The 21908-nt window shown below is 37.6% G+C and overlaps 1 protein-coding gene across 1 annotated transcript in view; it reads left to right on the forward strand.

Annotated features, from left to right (window-relative positions):
• The first annotated feature begins 13922 nt into the window (after nt 1–13922).
• Nucleotides 13923–21908, forward strand: part of LOC122022551 (putative GTP diphosphokinase RSH1, chloroplastic) — a 53477-nt gene continuing 45491 nt past the window's right edge. Inside the window, exons 1-2 of the mRNA XM_042580582.1 lie at nt 13923–14231; nt 14343–14539. Coding sequence (XP_042436516.1) covers nt 14207–14231; nt 14343–14539 — 222 coding nt within the window. The 5' untranslated portion in view covers nt 13923–14206. The remainder of the gene's footprint in view (nt 14232–14342; nt 14540–21908) is intronic.

Consider the following 21908-nt stretch of genomic DNA (forward strand, 5'->3'; position numbering starts at 1 on the left):
TCCTTCAGGAACTCTATCCATCTCCTCTGTCGGAGATTAAGCTCCTTCTGAGTGAAAATATATTTGAGACTCTTATGATCAGTGAGAATCTCAAATGTAATACCGTATAAATGATGCCGCCAAAGCTTCAGAGCAAAGATGATGGCAGCTAACTCCAAGTCATGAACTGGGTAGTTCTTCTCATGCTCCTTTAGCTGACGAGAAGCATAAGAGACTACTCTGCCGTGCTGCATCAGAACAGTGCCCAAACCCTATAGAGAAGCGTCGGTATAGAGTACAAATCTATCCTCTCCAGAAGGTAAGACCAAAACTGGAGTCGACACTAATCTCCGCTTCAGCTCCTGAAAGCTGGTCTCGTAATCCTCGGACCACGTGAACTTCATGCCTTTCCTGGTAAGACGTGTCAGCGGCATAGCAATACGCGAGAAACCCTCGACAAAACGTCGATAATAACGGGCCAGTCCCAGAAAACTGCAGATCTCCTGTACTGACTTCGGCTGCTCCCAACTGGTGACAGCCTCGATCTTTTGAGGATCTACTGAAATACCTCTGCTCGAGACCACATGTCCTAGAAAACCGACTGAGGATAGCCAGAACGCACACTTGCTGAACTTCGCGTACAGCCGATGTCGTTGAAGAATCTCTAAAATTGTGCGAAGATGTTGTGCGTGCTCCTCCTCGGAACGAGAGTAGATCAATATGTCATCAATGAAGACGATAACAAACTGATCCAAATACTCCAGAAAGATGCGGTTCATCAAGTCCATAAACACCGCTGGAGCATTGGTAAGCCCAAATGGCATTACCAAAAACTCATAATGACTGTATCTCGTACGGAAAGCTGTCTTCTGGATATCTGAGTCTCTGACCCTCAACTGATGATATCCGGATCACAGATCAATCTTAGAATACACTGATGTACCTCTGAGCTGATCAAACAAATCATCGATCCATGGTAAAGGATATTTATTTCTGACGGTCACTGCATTCAGCTGTCTGTAGTCAATACATAACCTCATAGTGCCGTCCTTTTTCTTGACAAATAATACCGGAGAACCCCATGGGGAAACACTAGGGTGAATGAATCCCCTATCTAAAAGCTCCTGGAGTTGAACCTTCAACTCGTTCAACTCTTTTGGTGTCATACGATACGGAGCTTTCGATGCCGGTGCGATCCCCGGAATCAGCTCACTAGCGAACTCCACTTGCCTTCTGGGAGGCAGACCTGGCAGCTCCTCTGGAAATACATCTGGGTACTCCCGGACTACAGGAACCTCGGAGAGCTGCGAACTACTGTTGTCCTCAGTACTAATCAAAGATAACAGAAAACCCTGACAGCCATGTGACAGCAGCTTCTGAGCCTGAATCGCCGAAATGATCGATATGCCGTCATCTCTGATGCTAGTGAAATCCCACGAGGGTTGGTTCAGAGGCCGGAAGGTGACCACCCTCGTCTGGCAATCAACGGTAGCATGATATACTGACAGCCAATCCATACCAAGAATGATATCAAACTCGACTATCTCCAATACTAGAAGATCTACCGTAAGTATCATATTGCCAAAGTCTAACGGGCAACCTCTGACCTCCTGGGTGATGTCTAAAGTATCACCAGACGGTAGGGAGACAGTCAATCGCTGCAATCTAACAGTAGGTAATCTACCAATCTCCCGCATAAAGGTACGGGATATAAAAGAATGCGAGCTACCAGTATCAATCAATATATCAGCGGTAAATGCATAAATGGAAATCATACCGTGGAAAACGGATCCGTCGGCTCACTGCGCATCCTCTCTGGTAATCGCATGAACACGTCCAGTCTCTGGCGGAGGAGGAGGTGGTAACGCTGCCAGCGGCTGCTGCAGCTGGGCAGAAGTCTGCCACTGAGGCGGCGACTGATACTGTGTCGATGGCTGGGACTGAGTCTGGTACTGGCCTAGAGGCTGAGGCTGCATCTGATACTGCCCCTGCGTCGGATAATAAGGTCCCGGAACAGAACTCTGGGGTGTTATGGAAGCACTGGAGTACTCCTGTCCATGCATGTCAAATGTTGTTGCAGGTGAAGCTGTCCCCTGCTGATGATGTGAGGGGTGGAATCTCCGCCCTCCTCGTCGAGACCCTGACTGACTGTGCTGCCCTCCCTGAGCAGTAACTCCTGGAGCAGTATGCTGAGCCTTCAGTTGGCAATCTCGACTCTGATGCCCAGGCAGTTTGCAATAAAAGCAAACTGCCTGTCCCATAGTACAGGCTGTGGTGATGTGATCTCGTGACCCACATCTGAAACACCGAATGTCGCTGGCGGGTTGTTTCCGGTTCTGCTGTGGAGACCAGAAACGTCCTGCAGAAGACTGCCCTGATTTATGAGGCCTATGAGATACCCCAGAAGTACCCTGATCTGACCGACTGCGCCTGCTCTGCTGTGGTGTAGCCTGTGACTACTGGATCTATCCAGATGTCTGACTCGGCTGCTTCCTTTTCCTATCCGGAAAAACTCTCTACTGAGCTGACTCAATAATGAGGGCTCTGTCCAACATCTCCACATAAGATGTGATACCAAGACCGACAAGTCTTAGTTGCAAATGTCCATCCAGCCCCTGAATGAACTGCTGCATACGTGAACTGTCCTCAGCAACTAGTTCTGGACAAAATCTGGCCAATCTGTCAAACTCTGTACTATACTCTGTCACTGATCGATTGTTCTGTTGCAAACTCAAAAAATCCTGCCGGCGAGCTATCTGATAAGCTCGTGGAAAGAAACGGCTCTCAAAAGCCTCTCTGAATCTGGCCCAAGTGATGTTCTGCTCACCGATGATGGAACGCTGAGTAATCCACCAAGTGTCGGCCACGTCCCGTAAATGAAAAGCAGCCAGCTCTGCTTTCTCCCACTCGGAGCAAGCCATATAGAAGAAAGTCCGCTCCATAGTCTCAATCCAAGACAGGGCCACACTCGGATCACGGTCTCCTCGGAAGAGTGTAAATCGACTCTTCATCGACTCTGCCAACACTGGAATCCTGGCTCGTGCCGCAAAAATGTCAGTGAGATGTGTCGGAACGGCTGTCGGGACTGGCGGAAACACTGGAGCTGGTGCTACAGGTGGTACCGGTGCATAAACCGGAGGAGGTACTCCCGGTGCTGCTGGGTAAACTGGAGCATATGCCGTCGGTGACACTGTAGGGTGAACATAGGTGGCCGCGGCTGGATGTACGGTAGGCAATGGTACCGGATGTGGAGTAGTCGTTATCCCTAATGCAGGTGCTGCTGGGAACACTATATGTACTGGGGGCACAGGTGCTGCTGGTGCCGGATACACGGTGGGTCCAGGTGGAGGTGGTGTCGGGTACACCGTAGGCTGCACTGGAGCAGGTGTCGGGTATGCCAATGGTACCCTTGGTGGTACCGGAAATACAGTAGGAGTAGATACTGTCGGTGCAGCTGAGGTAGGTACCTCTAAGGGAGTCATCGGGGTCTGAGAGCCCAACGCGCCCGCAGCATGCTGAGTCTGTCCCTGGCTGACAGGCTCATCAACAGAAGGCATCTCTGGCGTATCTAGAGATCCCGCGGTCCTCGTACATGGTCGTCCAGCACCACGTCTCGCAGCAATATGTGTAGATCACCTCATATCTGTTAAATTATATCACAGATATTACTACAAGTATCAACAATTACTAAAATAATTTCATACCTAATTGCTGTCTGGAGATGTTCCGTCACTGTCCAGTCCCCAAATTGACCTCGGAATTCTATACGAGAAAATCATCGGAAATCCATAATAAAATCCGAAACGAAACTTCAAAACATATACGTAATGGAAAATCCGTATAATCAAAAATAACTACCCAGTTTGACTCGTAAACTAGGGCTAGCATAACATATCTAGAATACTAAAAGCAAGTATCACACCCTACTCTGATACCAATAAATTGGTATCAGATAAATCTCGAAAATCCAACACACGGAAATCAAACAAGTATCGCCAAACTTTGGCGCTCTGATACCAATAAATTGGTATCAAGTTATCCCAAATATCCAAAATACGGAAACAAAGATCGTAAAACCTGGCTCTGATACCACTAAATTGTCACGCCCCGGAGGAGTCCCTGTTCGAGAAAATTTCGGCAGCATCTCCCCTGTACGGCCGACAATCTGAAACCTTTCTACATCCTCATATACCTCAGCCACATGCAGCTGGAATAATAACATGTAAATAAACCATCACCATGCAGTTTATATAAATATAAGCAAACCAAAGCAGTAATACCATGACTCAAAATCAACCCTACTCAACTACACTCGTAAAGCTCAAATCTGATGAACTCACCTCTTCTGCCGTCCAAACAGGCATGTAGTAGAATAAATCCAAATCATACCAAAAATCCATCAAACGATAAGAATCCATACAATATCCATAAGTAAAACAATACAAGACTAAAAACAAAGTCTGATAGAGAAACTAAGATAAAATAACAGCTCAAGACCAGCAGAGGACTAGCACTACGTGCAGATGGGGACTAGCGACTGGAACTGCTCCGGACAGCCTCAACCTGAAAGTATAACAACAATGGAGGCGGGGTGAGTCCAACACTCAGCAGGTACAACTGATATGCAAAGTAAGGAAATAACACCTAGCACTAATCATGCGTACAGTCTCCTGATAAAAATAAAGGTAAATGCAAACTGAAGTAAACAGGAGAGAAACTGTACTAACTAGGACCTGGGTATAAGGACAAACAGTCCGAAAGGTATAGAAGACCTGTATGCATGTCAAACATGGGTATCCAAACAATATGCAGCATATAAATGCAGCAAACACAAACACAAGCAATAAATGCATCGTGCATATGATGCCCATGTCATGGTCACCCCTGACGCCAGTCAGCCAACTCACAACAAAAGTGGGACCGAGTGGGTAGGGCTGTGACGACCGTGCACTCTGCATCACTACTCCTGATGAGTGACCGAGAGGACGAGATGCTATCGGAGTACACACATACTCCTACCCCAAATCATAAATGGGGGAGCGCATTACTCTCATCTCCCGGTACACGATGACGGGGAGGGGTCCCTAACGTGCTACACGCTGCGTCACACTACCCATGAGCATACCAACGGAGCACCGGAAGAGCAAACTGACGTGCTACCACGCTGCGTCACGCTATCCATAAGCGTCACAACGGAGCACCGAACAGTGATGAAACTGGCGATGTTCTCGACAATAATGGAGCAATCCTATCACACAGCATGCAATCATGCGAATGGTGCATGACACTAAGCATGATAATATACTAAACCAATCTATGGACATATAATGATGTGCACCATAGTGAACAAATCATATCAAAGTACACTGATCAAATAAGGTATCAAACCTAGGTCCTGAACATGGTGAAACATGGTTATATCACTACCCCTATGAGCATGTGTAATCAGGTACATAACAACACGAAATGTAAAACAAACAATCAATTAAGCAGGTAACAGGTAATCGGGTAGTGATTAACCGAAACAAATGAGAAACATAATTAATGCAACTTGTTAATTTCACTACTATGCATATCAAAGACAATAAGTCAAAAGTACCCGCCTCCGACAAAAGAAAGGTCCAATTCCGACTCCGAGATACTCGTCTCGCGTCAAAGTCCTGTAATACCAAACATACATTTTTATTTAGCTACAAATTAAACGAATAGCCAAATAAAAATCTTTAAGAAAAATTTTAGGGAAAACCCCTAAACCATAAATCTCAATCTACCTAAAACAAATCCAACTAATCAACACAACACAATTAACGAACCCTAATCAACACATAATCTACCACAAGGATACCATTCTCTACTCCTTACCTCACTGCTCTAAAGCTTATGTCGATAGCACCACTGGAGATCATCTTGTTACTGCTAGATCAAGATTTGGAGATCATCTTGTTACTGCTAGATCAAGATTTGCAGCCGATATCGCTGTCGGCTGCTGGAACAATAGTAAGTGGCTGTAGAACACTCCCTCACTGCCTGGACTAACAAGATCAAGAAGAACATGAACTGAGATCTTGCCACAACCCTAATTTCCGAAGCTAGGTATGGCCCTTACCTTCAAGATTCAGCTAGGGCAGAGAAATTATGGATCGACACTAGGGCTGAGAAGCTATCAACTTGATCGTCACTGCTCGGGACTATGGCCGGCGGTAAGAGGAGAGGAGATGGGTCGGCGGCGGTGCTAGGTCAGCGGTGGCTCTGTGCAGAGCTCGGCGTGGAGAAGGTCGGCAGTGCTGAGTGAGTCTAGGGCAGAGGATGGATCGCCGGCAATGGCTTGCACTCACCGGCTCTTGGGCAGGGCCTGAGGAGAAGAGAAGGCGTGCGCGCTGGCGTCGGGTGTGCGGCTCGGGAGGAAAACAAAAATGGAGAAGAAGAAGAGATCAACGCCGAGTGAGAGGAGAAGAAAAGAGGCTCGGGAGAGGAGGAAGAAGGAAACCACTCGTGCGGCGCCGGTTAGGGCACGGGGAAGGAGTCGGGCGCGCAAGGTTTCGGCGAAGAAGAAAACAGAAGAAAAGAAAGAAAAAAAATAAAGGAAAAGAAATAAGAAAAAGGAATTTATAAAATAAACAATTCCTCACTTAAATGGGTAGCCTAAACAGGTCTTTTCGGTAATCCAAATTTTATCCCCGTTAACTCGTCCATACGAGTTCCGAAAAATTCCCGAAAAATTTTCAAAAATTTCGGAAAATTCCCTTAGTATTATTCGCCTAATTTCGGTATTTTACAGTCAATGTGTTTAAATAGTCCTATCTGGGGGAGAACGCTCTACCACGGATGGTCCCATGGGCGGACAGGATGAGGTAGCTATCTAGCACCTCAGCTACTGACTATGGGAGAATACTCTACCACAGATGATTCTGTGGGCAGTCAGGGCATGTAAATAATCACTGTCTGCGGGAGACCGCTCTACCATGGATAGTTCCATGGGTAAACAAGATATATAAGTGGGCACTACCTGTAGGAGAATACTCTACTACGGATGGTCCCGTGGATATACAGGATGTATATAGATACCAAGCCATAATGACTAATAAGCAATAATAATCCTTCCGAGGATAATGCTCTTCAAGCTACCCTAAGGTCCAAAATCAATAGAAGATAGGCATGAGTGTAAATAATAACCAAGAGTTTAATAGGATACTCGATATCCTATATTATGGTATAATCTTATCAATGTGTAGGCTTGAGCCTACATAACAAGTAAAGGGTCTAATAAAATATTTAAGTATTCACTACGATTTACATGTGATAGCTCAAGATCACTATATAGTCTAATGGGTAATTTAAATGCATAGGCATGCATTAAATAACAAGTCTAATAGCATGTGTTTAGGTACCACAATAGCAAGAACAAGAGTAACAATCTCAATCCAAAGGGATCCCACCCATCTAGTCATAATATTCCCTCGGATTCCATGGTATCATCATACATATAATAAATAACGGGATCAAGATTAAGTAGTCCTAGATGGTTGATCTAAAGAGAATAGCCTAGTGGGATATGCTCCCCCTAGGAAGTGATTTATATCAAGTATAGGTAAGTATGATCTCACTAACATATATGTTACATAAGTATACAGCTATACTACATATGATATCAATAACCTATAGGCAAAATCCTATTTATATAACTATATTATAATATAAATGCACAAATAAAAGACTATAACTAGACTATGGTCTGGTGATGCTATGCATATATATAATCAACCCAATCATGAATAACAAATGAGACAAACTTTATAGATATCCAATAGATTAAAATATAAGTGCAAGCAATATAGTATCAAACTCAAGAACCAATTTAGAGTAGAGTCAAGGTAAGTAAATCAGTACTGCCAAATTTATAAAATAGATTATGCACTAAAGTCAAAGATCCAAAGAAACAAGTCCAGAAGTACCCGTCTTTATCCGTTGATCGTGCTAAACAATTCCACGTCGAGATGCTTGTCTCGAATCAACATCTTACATCAATATATTTTATGTAGCTAATTTCATCTGAATTAAATAGCCAAAAAAAATTTCCAAAACTAATTAAGGAAACCTCAAACTAATGATTAATCTTGATTCATCTAATCCATTTGATTAAGTCAAGTCTAATCCAACATTATCACTTCCTTAATTGATCACACATACCTATTTCATATAATATCTCAATTAACTATCTAACCATTTCACAACTTCATTAGATTGGATTTATACATGCATCACCTCTAAAACTCTCCTTAGCAATTCAGATTTAATCATAATTAAATATCACAATCCATCGCTAACTCATCTTTTAATTTCCTCAATTCAGAATAAACTCAATTTCATATTAATCCCATAACCAAAAATTGAAAATAGATCTTGATTATTACCTAATCTACTTGGAGATGGTGGCTGTGATGGCCGAAGATGAAATAGAGGGGCTCTACGAGAGGGACTCGAAGCTGCTACCGGACGTGAAAAGAGGAAACAGCTGGCTAGATGAAATGCTCACCAACAGGGATGGATGGAGCTACATTAATCTATCAACCAACTCAGCACAAATGCCCCCAATAGAAAATGGGATTCAGATCTTTGCCAATCTAATACAAAGCATACCTTATCTACTTCTGTGCCGACAGCTCCCTCCTGATGGAGATCAAACGGAAGACTGCTGACGAGATGGATGAAGAGGAAACTGGTAGTGGTATCCTGGTATTAGGGCATAGAAGGGTGAGAGACCCATCTGCTAGCGACCCTTGGGTGTCCGTGGCTAGAGGTGGAAGACCAACGACCGATCAAAGCTTGGGCAATCGACATCGTTGCAAGGGCGGTGCTAGGGCAAGGTGATAGCGTCACTCTGTTCTTTGATAAAGCTAATCATACCCGGGTTTTCTTGAATTAGAGATGGTAGAGGGGCATGGGCGGAGCACCAACGGTGGCATCACTACGCTAGCTGCTTCAATGGTGAGGGAGAATTGCGAGAAGGGAGGGCACAAATCAAAAATAGGGCTCAGGTTCCCCTCTTGGTCGATGATTAACTTGTGCAGTGGTGACTCGGAGAGGATGGAAAAGAGGCAGGCAATGACGGCGATCGGGCATCAGTCGTGGTGGTCAGCAGCGACGAGATCGTGAGGGAGAGCTCTAATTAGGAAGAAATCAAAGAGAGGAGTTGACATCCCCTGAATGGGAATAAAACTTAGGTTTTAATTTCTTATACCTAGGTTAAACAAAACAATCAAATCCAACTTAATTTGGTATTCTAAATAGGCTTTCTCTAAGCTCAATAGCTCTATCCCCTTGAAATATATCATACGAATTAAATCTAAGAAAATTTCTAAAAGTTCTCAAAATTTTTAATAAGGTTATTTCTCCAATAACACTTATTATTTTATTATTATTAATTATCATATCTAACATGCTTACTCTTGCTTCACATCATGATAATTTAATAGACTATAGGTATGATATGAATTTGCATGCTTACGTTTAGGTTTATGATTATGTCATGTCTAAATTGCTATGTATGCTCATGCTTTGTATGCTCATGCTATGTTGATGTACAAGTCTATGTTTAAGCTTATGATATGAATTTGTATGCTTACGTTTAGGTTTACGATTATACCATGTCTAAGTTGCTATGCATGCTCATGCTTTGTTGATGCACAAGTCTATGCTTAAGCTTATGTTATGAATTTACACTCTTGTGCTTAAGTTTATATTCATGTTCTACTTATACCTGATTATGATACCTTAAGGTGTTAGAGGTAAATTATGAAATTCTAGGTTTAGGTATATGTTTATGTTTCTTCCTATATCTTATCATGATAACATTTATAGGTTACATGTTAAGTTTGTGGATCATTAGGATTAAACATGATATGAAGATAATTATGATAATGATAATGATAAAGATTTAATGTAGATACCGTGAGAGAAAAAGTCCCAAAGGGAGCACATTTATAGAAAAAGGTCCTAGAGGGAGCTCAATATCAGGTAAGTTGACTGTAACAAAGTAACAATAATAATGATAAAGATTTAATGAGGATACCGTGAGAAAAAAGGCCCCAAAGGGAGCCCGTTTACGGGAAAAAGCCTCAGAGGGAGCCCGTTTATGGGAAAAGACCCCAGAGGGAGCCTAATATTGGATAAGTTGACTGTAATAAAGTGATAATAATAATGATTTTAATGGAAATACCGTGAGAAAAAAGGTCTCAGAGGGATCCCGTTTACGGGCCAAAGCCCCAAAGGGAGCCCAACGCCAGATTCCCATTGGCCATGAGCCAGTGACAAAAGGGTTGCTGGAGACCCCGCCAACTATAAGCCAAGACACAATAACTGAAAAGTGGTTGCTGATGTCCCATCGCCTGGTACCATAGTTTTACAGCTGAAATTGATCATTCGACCATATAATGATAGCTAGTCACTATCAACGATCCAACCTTATCTTAAAAAGATTTTACAATTTATGATCATTTTTAGAAACATGGTGGTGATAACCTTATAAATACGTAACTTGGTATTCATGAATAGGACGAGGGTTATGACCGATGTCCTTAGCCCGAGAGCTCACTAATCCTATGTAGTTATGTTTATTTTCATGCTTATCTTATTTACACATTGATGCTCAAGATTAAGTCTATTATTATGTGTATATTTATTCCATGTAAGTATGCTTATGTTTATACTTATGCACATGCTCATGACTATTCTTATGTGTATGTTGATGCCTGGTAAGTATGCTTATGCCAATGCTTATGGGCATACCCATGATCAAGTCTAATATTATGCCTAGTTCATTTACATGCTTATGTTTATGCTCTCATGCTTTTGTCGATGCCTATGCTTAAGTTCATAGTATGTTAGTAGAAATGTCCCCAGTTACCTAGAATATGGTTCCTCTTAGTACACTAGATTATAGTCGCTAACTATTTCATAACACAGTTTTGAATATGCTGAGTCTCTCAACTCATAGATTTTAACCTTTTTGTAGACAATAGGATGAATGAGACAGGAGGTATTGACTAGTGAGCTAGCTTGGGACAATGCCAATACAACCCGAAGACCTTCTATCATAGTTTCCTTATTATTTTAGGTTTTAAGAATCCTTTATGTAACTTCATTGAATTGAGAACCACTATTACAGTATGTGTAAATGACGTCCGTAGTTATATTTATATGAAATGTTATGAAAGAAAATGTAAACAAATAAATAAAATAAAATAAAACTATGGATGTTACATTTTGTTTTTCAGCTTTTTACTGAATCACGTAGATAAGTTTCTAAAATTACCCAATCATATAGGGTAGTTTCAAAATTACCAAATCACATATCCATTTTCCGTTTTACCCCTATCAGTCGGCTGATTTTTTTATCAGTTACATCGATTTTGCTCTATGTTGAAACGTTAAAATTTTAAGTAAATCAGTCAATTGATTTATTTTTTTTATCAAAGTCGATTTTAGATAAAATAGGTTAATGGATCAAATGACTTTAGATTAACATGAAACTAATTCATATATGTTCGGTTATCTCTCCTAATTATATCCATGGTCTCAAACATCAATTTGACTTAATATATTAAGAGCAGTAATTTTTTGAATACAAATATGTTTCAAAAAATTAATTCATATTTAAAAAATTATTGTTCTCAATATATTGAGTCAAATTGGTATTTGAGGACATGGATATAATTAAAAGAGGTAAACAAATACATAAGAACTAGTTTCATGTCAATCTAAGGTCATTTGATCCATCGATATATTATGTCAAATTGATATTTGAGGACATTGATATAATCAGGAGAACTATCCGAACACATATGATATAATTTCATGTCAATCCGAGGTCGGTTAGTCCATCAGCCGATTTTACCTAAAATTAGCTAATGGACCAAATGATCTCAGATTGATAAGAAACTAAATTCTATATGTTCGACTAATTCTCCTAATTATATCCATATTTTCAAATATCAATTTGACCAAATATATTTAGAACAATAATTTTTTGAATACGATTTAATTTTTTTAAACACATTCGTATTCAAAAAATTACTACTCTCAATATATTGAGTTAAATTGATATTTGAGGTCATGAATAATCAGGAGAGGTAGACGAACATATAAGAACTAGTTTCATGTCAATTCTAGGTCATTTGGTACATCAGTCGATTTTAGATAATGATTTTTTGAGCATAGATATGTTTGAACAATTCAATTCATATTATAAGCATTGTTCTCAATATATTAGGTCAAATTGATGTTTAAGGGCATAAATATAATTAGGAGAGATAGATGAATATATGAAACTAATTTTATGCCAATCCAATGTTGTTTGGTTCATTTAATCAATTTTGGGTAAAATCGACTGATTGACTAAACGATTTCGGATTGACATGAAACTAGATCTTATATGTTCGGCTAGTTCTTTTGATTATATCCATGCTCTCAAACATCAATTTGATTCAATATATTGAGAGCAATGTTTTTTTGAATACGAATATATTTAAAAAATTTAATTCATATTTTTTAAATTATTGTTCTTAATATATTAGGTCAAATTAATATTTAAGGGCATGAATATAGTCAGAATAACTAACCGAATACATAGGATGTAGTTTTATGTCAATCCGATGTCGTTTGTATTAGCCGATATGACATGAAAATATTTGATTGTTTGGACCGAATGAATTTGGATCGACATGAAACTAGTTCCAATGTGTTTATCTACCTCTCCTGATTATATATATATTTTCAAATATTAATTTAACCTAATATATTAAGAATAATAGTTTTTTGAACACGATTTTTTTTAAATATGTTCAAAAAAATTATTGTTCTAAATATATTCGGTCAAATTGATGTTCGATGACATGAATATAATCAAGGGCAGTAGATAAACATATAAAAACTAGTTTCATGTTAATCCGAAGTCGTTTGGTTCATCAACTAGGGATGACAATGGGTCGGGTTCGGGTCGGATTCTATATCCTCCGTCCCCATACCCATCGGGTATAGGATCTCCGATGGGTATACCCATACCCATTAAATGATCGAATATCTTCTATAATTATAATTTTTCTTCTTTCTATCCAACTATTATCATTCAACAAAAATATATTAAAATTAACAACCTATTAATATATATATATATATATATATATATATATAATTAAAAAAAATAGATTAAACATCTATATAGTCTCCTCCTAACATCAAAAAAATAGTAAGTTGATTTTGGGAAATTTTTTTTTTTAATATATGTATATATATTATTTAATCGGGTATTCGGATCGGGTATCGGGTATTGATAGTCCTTCCATACCCTTCTCCATTCGGGTCGGATGTCGGATCCTCCATCGAGTTCGGGTGAAATTGTCATCCCTACTATCAACTGATTTTGGATAAAATTAGTTGATGGACCAAACGACCTCGGATTGACATGATCTTATATGTTCGACTTGTTTTCTTGATTATATCTACGTCCTCAAATATTAATTTGACGTAATATATTGAGAGTAATATTTTTTTAATACGAATTAAAATTTTCAAATCTTGTCGTGTTCAGAAAATTATTGCTTTTAATATATTGGATCAAATTTACGTTTACGGACATGAATATAGTCAAGAGAAGTAGACGAATACATAGAAACTAGTTTATGTCAATCCGAAATCGTTTGATTTATAAGCTAATTTTATCTAAAATTAATTTAAAAAAAAAATTAAATTAGTCAAGATTTGATTAAAATTTTATTGATAAAAACATGATAAAAGAGTAAAATAAAAAATAAATATATAATTTGATAATTTTAAAATTATTCATTTGATAATTTCATTTGATAGTTTGTTTTTTATTGAGAAATATTTAACGAATATTCACGTGGCAGCTGTGTTTTCTCTGTCAAATATCTTCTTAATGCTTTGGGGTTCGCGTGGCCTCTCATTCTCGTTCAACCTGTTCCTCTCCTCTGCCCCTCTTCTCTAGTCTCCTTCCTTTCTCCGTCTCCCCACTTCTATTTTCTCCCTCTTTACTCCGGCGATTTCAATCCTGCGTCTTCATCGGAGAACGGAAAAGTGAAAAGGATTAGTCTTTCGCTTTGCCGTTCACCCTCTTCGGACTCATCTTTAACTTCGTTCGCCGCCAGTGATTGCAAAAGCTTTAATCTCTCGTAGTCCATGAAATTTATCCATTCTCAAATTCAGTCGCAAGATGGCTTCGTCGTCGTCAAGTTCTGGTGGATTTTTTCTATTTTTAATAGATCTTTCTCCGTTTGGAGGTTTTTGGTGTTATCATGATGGATGGAGTTTTGAATTGGATCAAATCTTGGATGCGTTTAATCTTTCAGTTCAGGTGGAGTGTGCAAATCTCTGCAAGGTTTCTAAAGGACAAGGAAGCGGGCGGTATGAGTGCAGTGTTCTGTCTTGTGCGTGGAAGGCACCGAGGGTGCTTACTGGTTCTCTGGCTAGTACGACCTTGCCAAGGTGCTCAGAACACCACCGTGATGTGAAGGGGATGATGCGAAGACCGCGCTGGTTGTGCCATGTGAGTGTTCTATAGGTTATTGCTTGATTTCTAATTCTTTTTGGAAGTTAGAATGTTGGAGCTATGTGGCCCTATCTTTGCGTGATTTTCTATCCTTTTGTATCGAGAAGGTTGGAAGCTGTTTGAATTTTCCTTGTTCTCCGCGTTTGGAATGGTAGCTTAAGGATAATGAACAAGTGATTCTATTTCCTGTATCTTTCTGTTCGAGTACTTTATTAGAGAAGGTTATTATGTCTGTTCTTCATATCTAACTTGTATAAGGATTATTCTCTTTTATCAGCAGTTAAGGAACATGGTGGAATTAATTCTTTCCATGATGAGAATATCACAGAAAGAGTAATTCCATAGTCCAATTTAGTTGGAAATATGGAAAATGTTTTATGCACATTGCAGAATGTTTGATAGAAATATGTAAAAGAATGCAACATTTATTTTCAGTGTCTTGTATAAATAAAGCAATTGTTGTCAATGGTTATAGTGGCTAGAGCATGACTTTCACTGGTCATGATCAAGAAAGTTTACCAAAGATGGTGTTCTTTTCAGATAGGCCATTCATTCATCATCTCATGTTAGGGATATGGCAACATTTTTTGAGGTGTCAATGAAGATTCAAAATTATGGCACTTTCCATTATATAATCTGATGGAAATATTGGCTTCTTTTGATGTGGGTTTTTGGAGGAGATTTATGTTTCCAAGCTAAATTACTTAGAGATAAATCACATAAAATTTGGATCCTTGAGTGACTCATTGAAGAGTGATTATGATATGGTCCCGAGTATAGGATCAAGTCACAGGTCGAGATCCGGATCCGTACTTGGTCATGCAACACATAAGGGGGGAAGGGAGGAGGAAAAAGACTCGTCCTAGACAGAGTCCTAATTGCTCAATTTTCCCCCTTTTTATTAATAATGACACTCCTTATATAAGGAGTCAAACATGACAAAATTAGGAAAGACCAACCATAAAGGAAAACAAGGAATCAAAAATAGAAAAGCTAATTAGGCCATTATTTGTTTTCTACTATAGCAGTAGTTAAATTATGTCATTATTTATTTTCTACTAATTAGGCAATAGTTAATTCATTTCTAATAGCTAATTAGGTAGTAATTAATTTGCTTCCAACTATAGCGATGTTCAACAAAGGCGTCCACCTCGGCGTCCACATAAGATTATTCTTCCATTCAATATTTCCTTTAATAAAAGTTCAAAATATTGTGTTTATTGTGCCAAAAGGAGTATAAGAAGCTCTAGAGATGGGTAATGATCAAAGCTAGAAACCTTGTGAACCTAAAACCAAAAAGAGTATGATATTTTCAGCAGAAAGAAGTGATCACATGCTATATGAATCCATAAGTTGCTCTTTTTAGTCTCTATTTTACCATATATATGATATATATTCCCTTTTTGTATATATCAAGATCCTTGAAATCTTTTTGGATTGACTATAGAATCAATTGATCAGTTTCGTGGAAGGACCAAGTTAAGCATGTTGAAAGGAGGGATAGAATATCACTACAACTTTTAGTAAACTAAATTCTTATCTTAATGCTTAGTATGAGTCAATGGATTAAGTTATATGTACAAGTACATGAACCAAATCTAATTCTCACTTAAAAGGCATGATAATTAAGTTAACAATTTTTTTTATAAATAAAAATTACAATCCATATGATTGTCTTTTTTGTTGTTCAATTTGTGTATGACAACATTCTTTTATTTTCAGTTTTAAATATGCTTTGTTAGATTAAAAGGAATAAAAGTGGAAATTTTGAAATTGGATGGGCTACATAGAATGGCAACAACCGCGAAGGGTTTTATGTAATTTACATTGTGAATTTGCCTTGATCGTGTATACATTGAGGTCCCATTATGCCATCTTCTCTTTTGAATTGTGTAAAACTAGCCTTAAATCTTGATCTTGTTAATCTTTAAGCTCATCAAACATATCAATTAACCAATTTGACAAACACTAATCGTAGAAACATCATCTATAGTTTCGTATGATGCCCTTATTAATGTTGAGTTTTCTTCTTGTGATTTTTATTAAAGCCCCAATTCATGTCATGTCATTTTAATACTCTAATGTGGGCCATGCCATTTAATGTGAATATGAAGTCATATGAAAGATATATAATTAGTTGATTTGCTATAAAATAATTATATGTTGTAAAGCTAGTTATCCTTTTTGAAACTTTTGAAAAATAAATTATTTGATAAATTAATTGTTGGTGCAATCATGCTCCAATGTAGTATTGCATGAATTTTAATGTTTGGATAGACATTCTTTGTGATCTCACATGGTATCTTAAGTGTACAGGTGTAGGTACCTTGATAGGGAAACTACAATTGAAACTCCAAGAAGGTTAACACCAGATGATGGTAAGAAAAACCCTAGTAGGTTAGGGAGACTAAATGCTAGGCAAGGAATTTTAGGAAGGTCGAGGATTGGATTTTAGCATAGTTCAGCAGGCTAATGCCAGATGGTAGACACACAAATATAAGAGGGTGAAGGACTAGTCTCTTGGCAGGAGAGAAAGGTCAAATGATAGAATGCTTGGCAATGAAGACCCAGAGATGAGGAGACTCGGACACAAAAATTGTTATAGTGAGAATGAGAGTCTTTGAATGATTGTAACCCTGGGGATGAGGATAGGACTCGAAGATTAGTGAGACTGGATCATTAAGATGGTTGAGTCATAGTACATAGTCGATCCATATGAGATAACAGTTGATTGGTATACATAGAATACCACAAATTTTGATGAATTTGGATTTGTGTTATTGTGTCAATTGACAAATAGAGTTTAAAAACTTGATTGCATATACCATAAATGTTGACAAGGGTTGTGGTTTAGTGTTAGTCGATGAATACAGATGAACCATGATTTCGGAGTCTAGCACGAGAGCAAACAAAAACTTTGAATCAATTTGTGTAGTGGACTTTTATTGGCGAGGTGGACTAATATTGTTATAGTATTTCATTTTAGGGGAATAAATTGTAATTTAGAAAAACTGGTGGACTTATTTGCAAAATGTTAATTAATAACCTAAACACTTCTTGCTTTTGTTTAGGTTTTCCTCTTCATTACAAACAATGATGCCACTTCTGTTCACGAAAGTAAACACTTCGATACCTCCTTCGATGAAGAGGAGATTGATTGAAATCGACTACTCCTCTCTCTTTACACTAAACATTCACTACCTTCTTGGCGGAAGCAATCGTTGCCCTTGTTGGAAACAATAGTTGTCCTTGTTAGAGGCAATCATTGCTCTTTTTATCAGATGCAGTTATTGCCCTTGCCGGAAATGGTTTGCCATCCTTGCCGCAAGCGATTGCTGTCCTCGTCAGAAGCCATTATTGCCCTTGTCGTAAGCGATTGTAGGAAGTGATTCTTGTCTGTTTTGTTGGAAGCTATCTTGCCATTTCTATTAAAATTAGTTGTTGCCCTTTGCTAGAAGCAATCTTGCTTTTTTTATAGGAAGCAATGGCTGCCCTTGTTGAAAGCAATTGTTATCATTGCCTCTTTCATTCACATTGTTGATCGAGTCTCTCTTTTGGGTAACAACTACACAACGTCTCAGCAGTTTCTTCTCTTGAAATTCCTACTTGATTATACCTTGGCGAGTGTTGTTAATTGAGGATATGTCGTGTTCTTACTTAGAGTTTGTCTAATGTTGTACCTCATGTTTTGTTATGTGGTGATGTTCTTTATTACGATCCTATCTTTTGATTTAGGAAAACTTGAAGAAGGGTGGTCCAACCTACTCTTTTTGTGTTTGTGTTCAAGATGGTGCGATAGATGTGTTTAAAGAGTGCATTGATTGGCAAGTGTCAAAGTGGAGTTTCCTTAATTAGGTTTTTCTTGCTTGTTTCATTATTTACCTTGTGCAGTAGACATAATTATGAAGTGTTAGGAAACATAATTCTTTAAATGATCTTTTTCTTATTCTTGATGCTTGACAACTTTCTCCTACATTGCTTGCCCTATTTATATTCATAGTTGATATCTATTCGATTGTTCCCTTTTAGAACATGACAAATTAAATTACCTAATTAATTATGCTAATTAATAAGGTAATAAATATTTTAAACTATAAAGCTTTGGTTCCACATTCAAAAAGAGGGTTGTGTTAACATTGATATTAAATTAACAAGATAATACATGTAACACCTACATGATAGAGCTTTAGCTTTGTGCTCCGAAGGAGTTGCACGACTCATTATGTAGAAATATGTAAATAAAATGAATTACTTATATTATAGAACATTGGCTCTGTATTTAAAAAGAGTTCGAGTCTTTTCACGCGTGTGTAGGTTTCAATCATTTTATATAAGATGACTTTCTCATTAGGTGGATTGCGGGTCCGTCATCCTATTCTATGTGAGATGCATTCGGATGAATTGGAGGTCATTCACCTTATATTTTCATATATATAAGATGTACTTCATATTGGATGGATTGTGGGTTCTTCACCCTATGTATATAAATACATCTTTATCGAGTGAATTGCACCTCGTTCACCTTATTAATTTATATAAGATTTTGATGCAATCTGTTTTGGATGGATTGTAGGTCGTTCATCCATATATATAATGGATCCTTCATTAGGTATATTGTGAATTGTTTACCCTTATATAATATATTTATACGTGCATTTATTGATAAATTAAATCAGGAATACTTCTAAGAGAATAAAAGGTAATAAAAAAATATGAAAACTGATAAATTCGTCGAAGAGTTGATGTAAGAGAAATTATGATAAGATAATTGGTGGAAAATGATGATCTTGATTAGTTACTCTTTCTTGGGAATAAACACCCATGCAGGTCTCAACTGCGCCAACTAGTGGGGGCAAAACTCTTTGATTTGTTATGAGATATGCTATTTGATATCATGTACTTCTCTCTGATTCCCACTTAGATTCATTGCTCACTTTCTAGAGTTTTTAACCTCTAGGTTATTTGCTGAGACATATGAATAGTACTGCTGGAGTTTTCTTTTGAGGTATGCACTTGCATTTAGTTTGGCTAGATGTTGTATGATTTTGCTCCGACACTATTATATATCATGCACGATGAGCAAAGTTAGCTTCACGACAAGTTTAGCTCGTGCGAGGCATGACAAATATTATTTCAGAGTTAATAAGAATGTTAATTGTGGTGGCAATTGACTAAGGCTAAATTCGAGCAAAGTTTGCGAGTCGATCGTGTAAGTCGACTAAACCTTGACGCATCATATAAAAGCTCAGGATTATCTTCCTCTTGGACATAACTCAAATGATAGCAACACCAAGTCTTCAACCCTAGTTATCAACAAATCACCAAAGACTTGTAATCTTGTTGTTTTTCAAGTCCATTCTTCATCGTCTTCCTTGTTTTGCACTTAAATCGATAAAAGGAAGAAAAATCAGACTCTATGGCCTTGTAAAGGAGAAAGATAGAGGTTTATAGAGTGATCCCACAAATCTTACGTTATGGATGTAGCGATTGTTGGGGGTGGGTGGGTGAAGCTCATTAACTTGGTTTGCATATATCTTTATTTTTATTTTTGTCTTTGTGATATTGTGTTTTCATTTCCACAGTGCACTAATTCTTTGTAGAGAGTGATACAACAAACTTTGCTAGCTGCGTGTGAACTACAATAGTGTTAGAACAAAATATAGCAAAAGCTAATTAAACTAACTAAATGCATAGCTCAAAAGAAAACTCCACTAGTGTTATTTGCTTATCTTAGCAAATCTGAAGGTTAAAAACTCTAAAATGAGTAAAATGCAAAGTGGGTATAAGAAAAAAAAAGTGCACAATGTAAAATGATTTATCTCAAAATAGAGTGTAAAGAATAGTGAATAGCCAAGGTCTTTTCTGCTCTTAAGATCATTAATCTCTTATCACAAATTTCCTCTTAAACTTATCTTATACAATTTCATCATTTCTTCTATTTTCTCTTTTACAACAACAACCAAGCTTATCTCACTAGGGGGGTTCAGTTATATGAATCCTTCTACGTCATTAAGTTCTATCCCTTACTATATCATCATTTATATTTAAATAAATTTTATCTTGTTTTATAGGAGTTGACTATACGAATCCTTTTATGCCATTAAGTTCTATCTCTTACTATATCATAATTTATATTTAAATTAAATTTATCTTGTTTTATTGTTGCTAATTACATATTTTTTTTTGTCTTCCTCATTTGATGTGCACATTTGTCATAATTTCACCTCGTCTAATTGAGGAATTTGTTGGTCGTCTAAGTATATGTCCATATCATTTTAAACGTATCTTCCGAAATTCCCTCAATAAATGCAACTCCAACTTTCTCTTTGTATCTATCCATCTTTGTATATTCGCACATCTACTTTAACATCCTCGTATCTTCTGTTCATGTACTCGAGTCATAGTCTAACATTAAGTTTCATATAACATAGTAGGTCTAATTGCCGTTTTATAAAACTTTCCTTTTTAGAAGTACTTTATAATTACAAAGAACACTTGACACTTTCCTGTGTTCAATCATCCTGTATTATTTATAAGATATTACTCTCAATCCCTTTATTGTTTTGCAAAAATGATCTTAAATACTTAAAACTCCCATTACACACAACTCGTTACTCCTATCTTAACAATTATTTCATTACGTCTAACATTACTAAAATTAAATTGTATATATTGTGTCTTTACTCTACTAAGCCTAAAACCTTTTAGTTCTAGAATTTTCCTTTAAACTTCAAGTTTAACATTACTTCTTCACGTGTCTTATCTACCAAAACATATTAGCACATAACATACACTATGATACTATATCTTAGATGCGTCTAGTGAGTTTGTGATATAGGAGGATATGAGCTTTGACAAACCATAACTTTTGACTTCGTATCAGAACGAGATGTTCTATGCCAAATCGAGGCTTGTTCAGAGATTTACAATTGGTTATCGGTGGAACCCATAACAACCATTTTTTTTGAGGCTTCAAAGTTTTTTCCCCCTTTTTGTTAAGTTTTTTTTTCCCATTTTTAACATCTTCGGGGTTTGAGTCTATTTAAATACTTGTTTGGGTTGATGTTAGACATTATTTGTTTGAATAAAATTTTATTTCGGTTAAACCTAGAGATGACGATTTCTCTTCTTTTGTTGACTTCTAGTGTCTTGTTTTCTTTACAATCCCTTATAAACTTCTGCCTCCAGGGTAATCGCTATTCTATCCTGTGTCAGTTGGTATCGGAGCTCATCAGATCAAATGAAAAGTTGTTGTGGTCATGGTCATAATAGGCAGTTTATGATTGAGGAAGCTCAGCACCGTGATCGTAACGTTCATGACATGATGATTGAGGATTTATAGAGGTAAGTCACAGAATTAACCTAG

The sequence above is a fragment of the Zingiber officinale genome, chromosome 9B (genome assembly GCF_018446385.1).
Source record: "Zingiber officinale cultivar Zhangliang chromosome 9B, Zo_v1.1, whole genome shotgun sequence".
Taxonomy (NCBI): domain Eukaryota; kingdom Viridiplantae; phylum Streptophyta; class Magnoliopsida; order Zingiberales; family Zingiberaceae; genus Zingiber; species Zingiber officinale.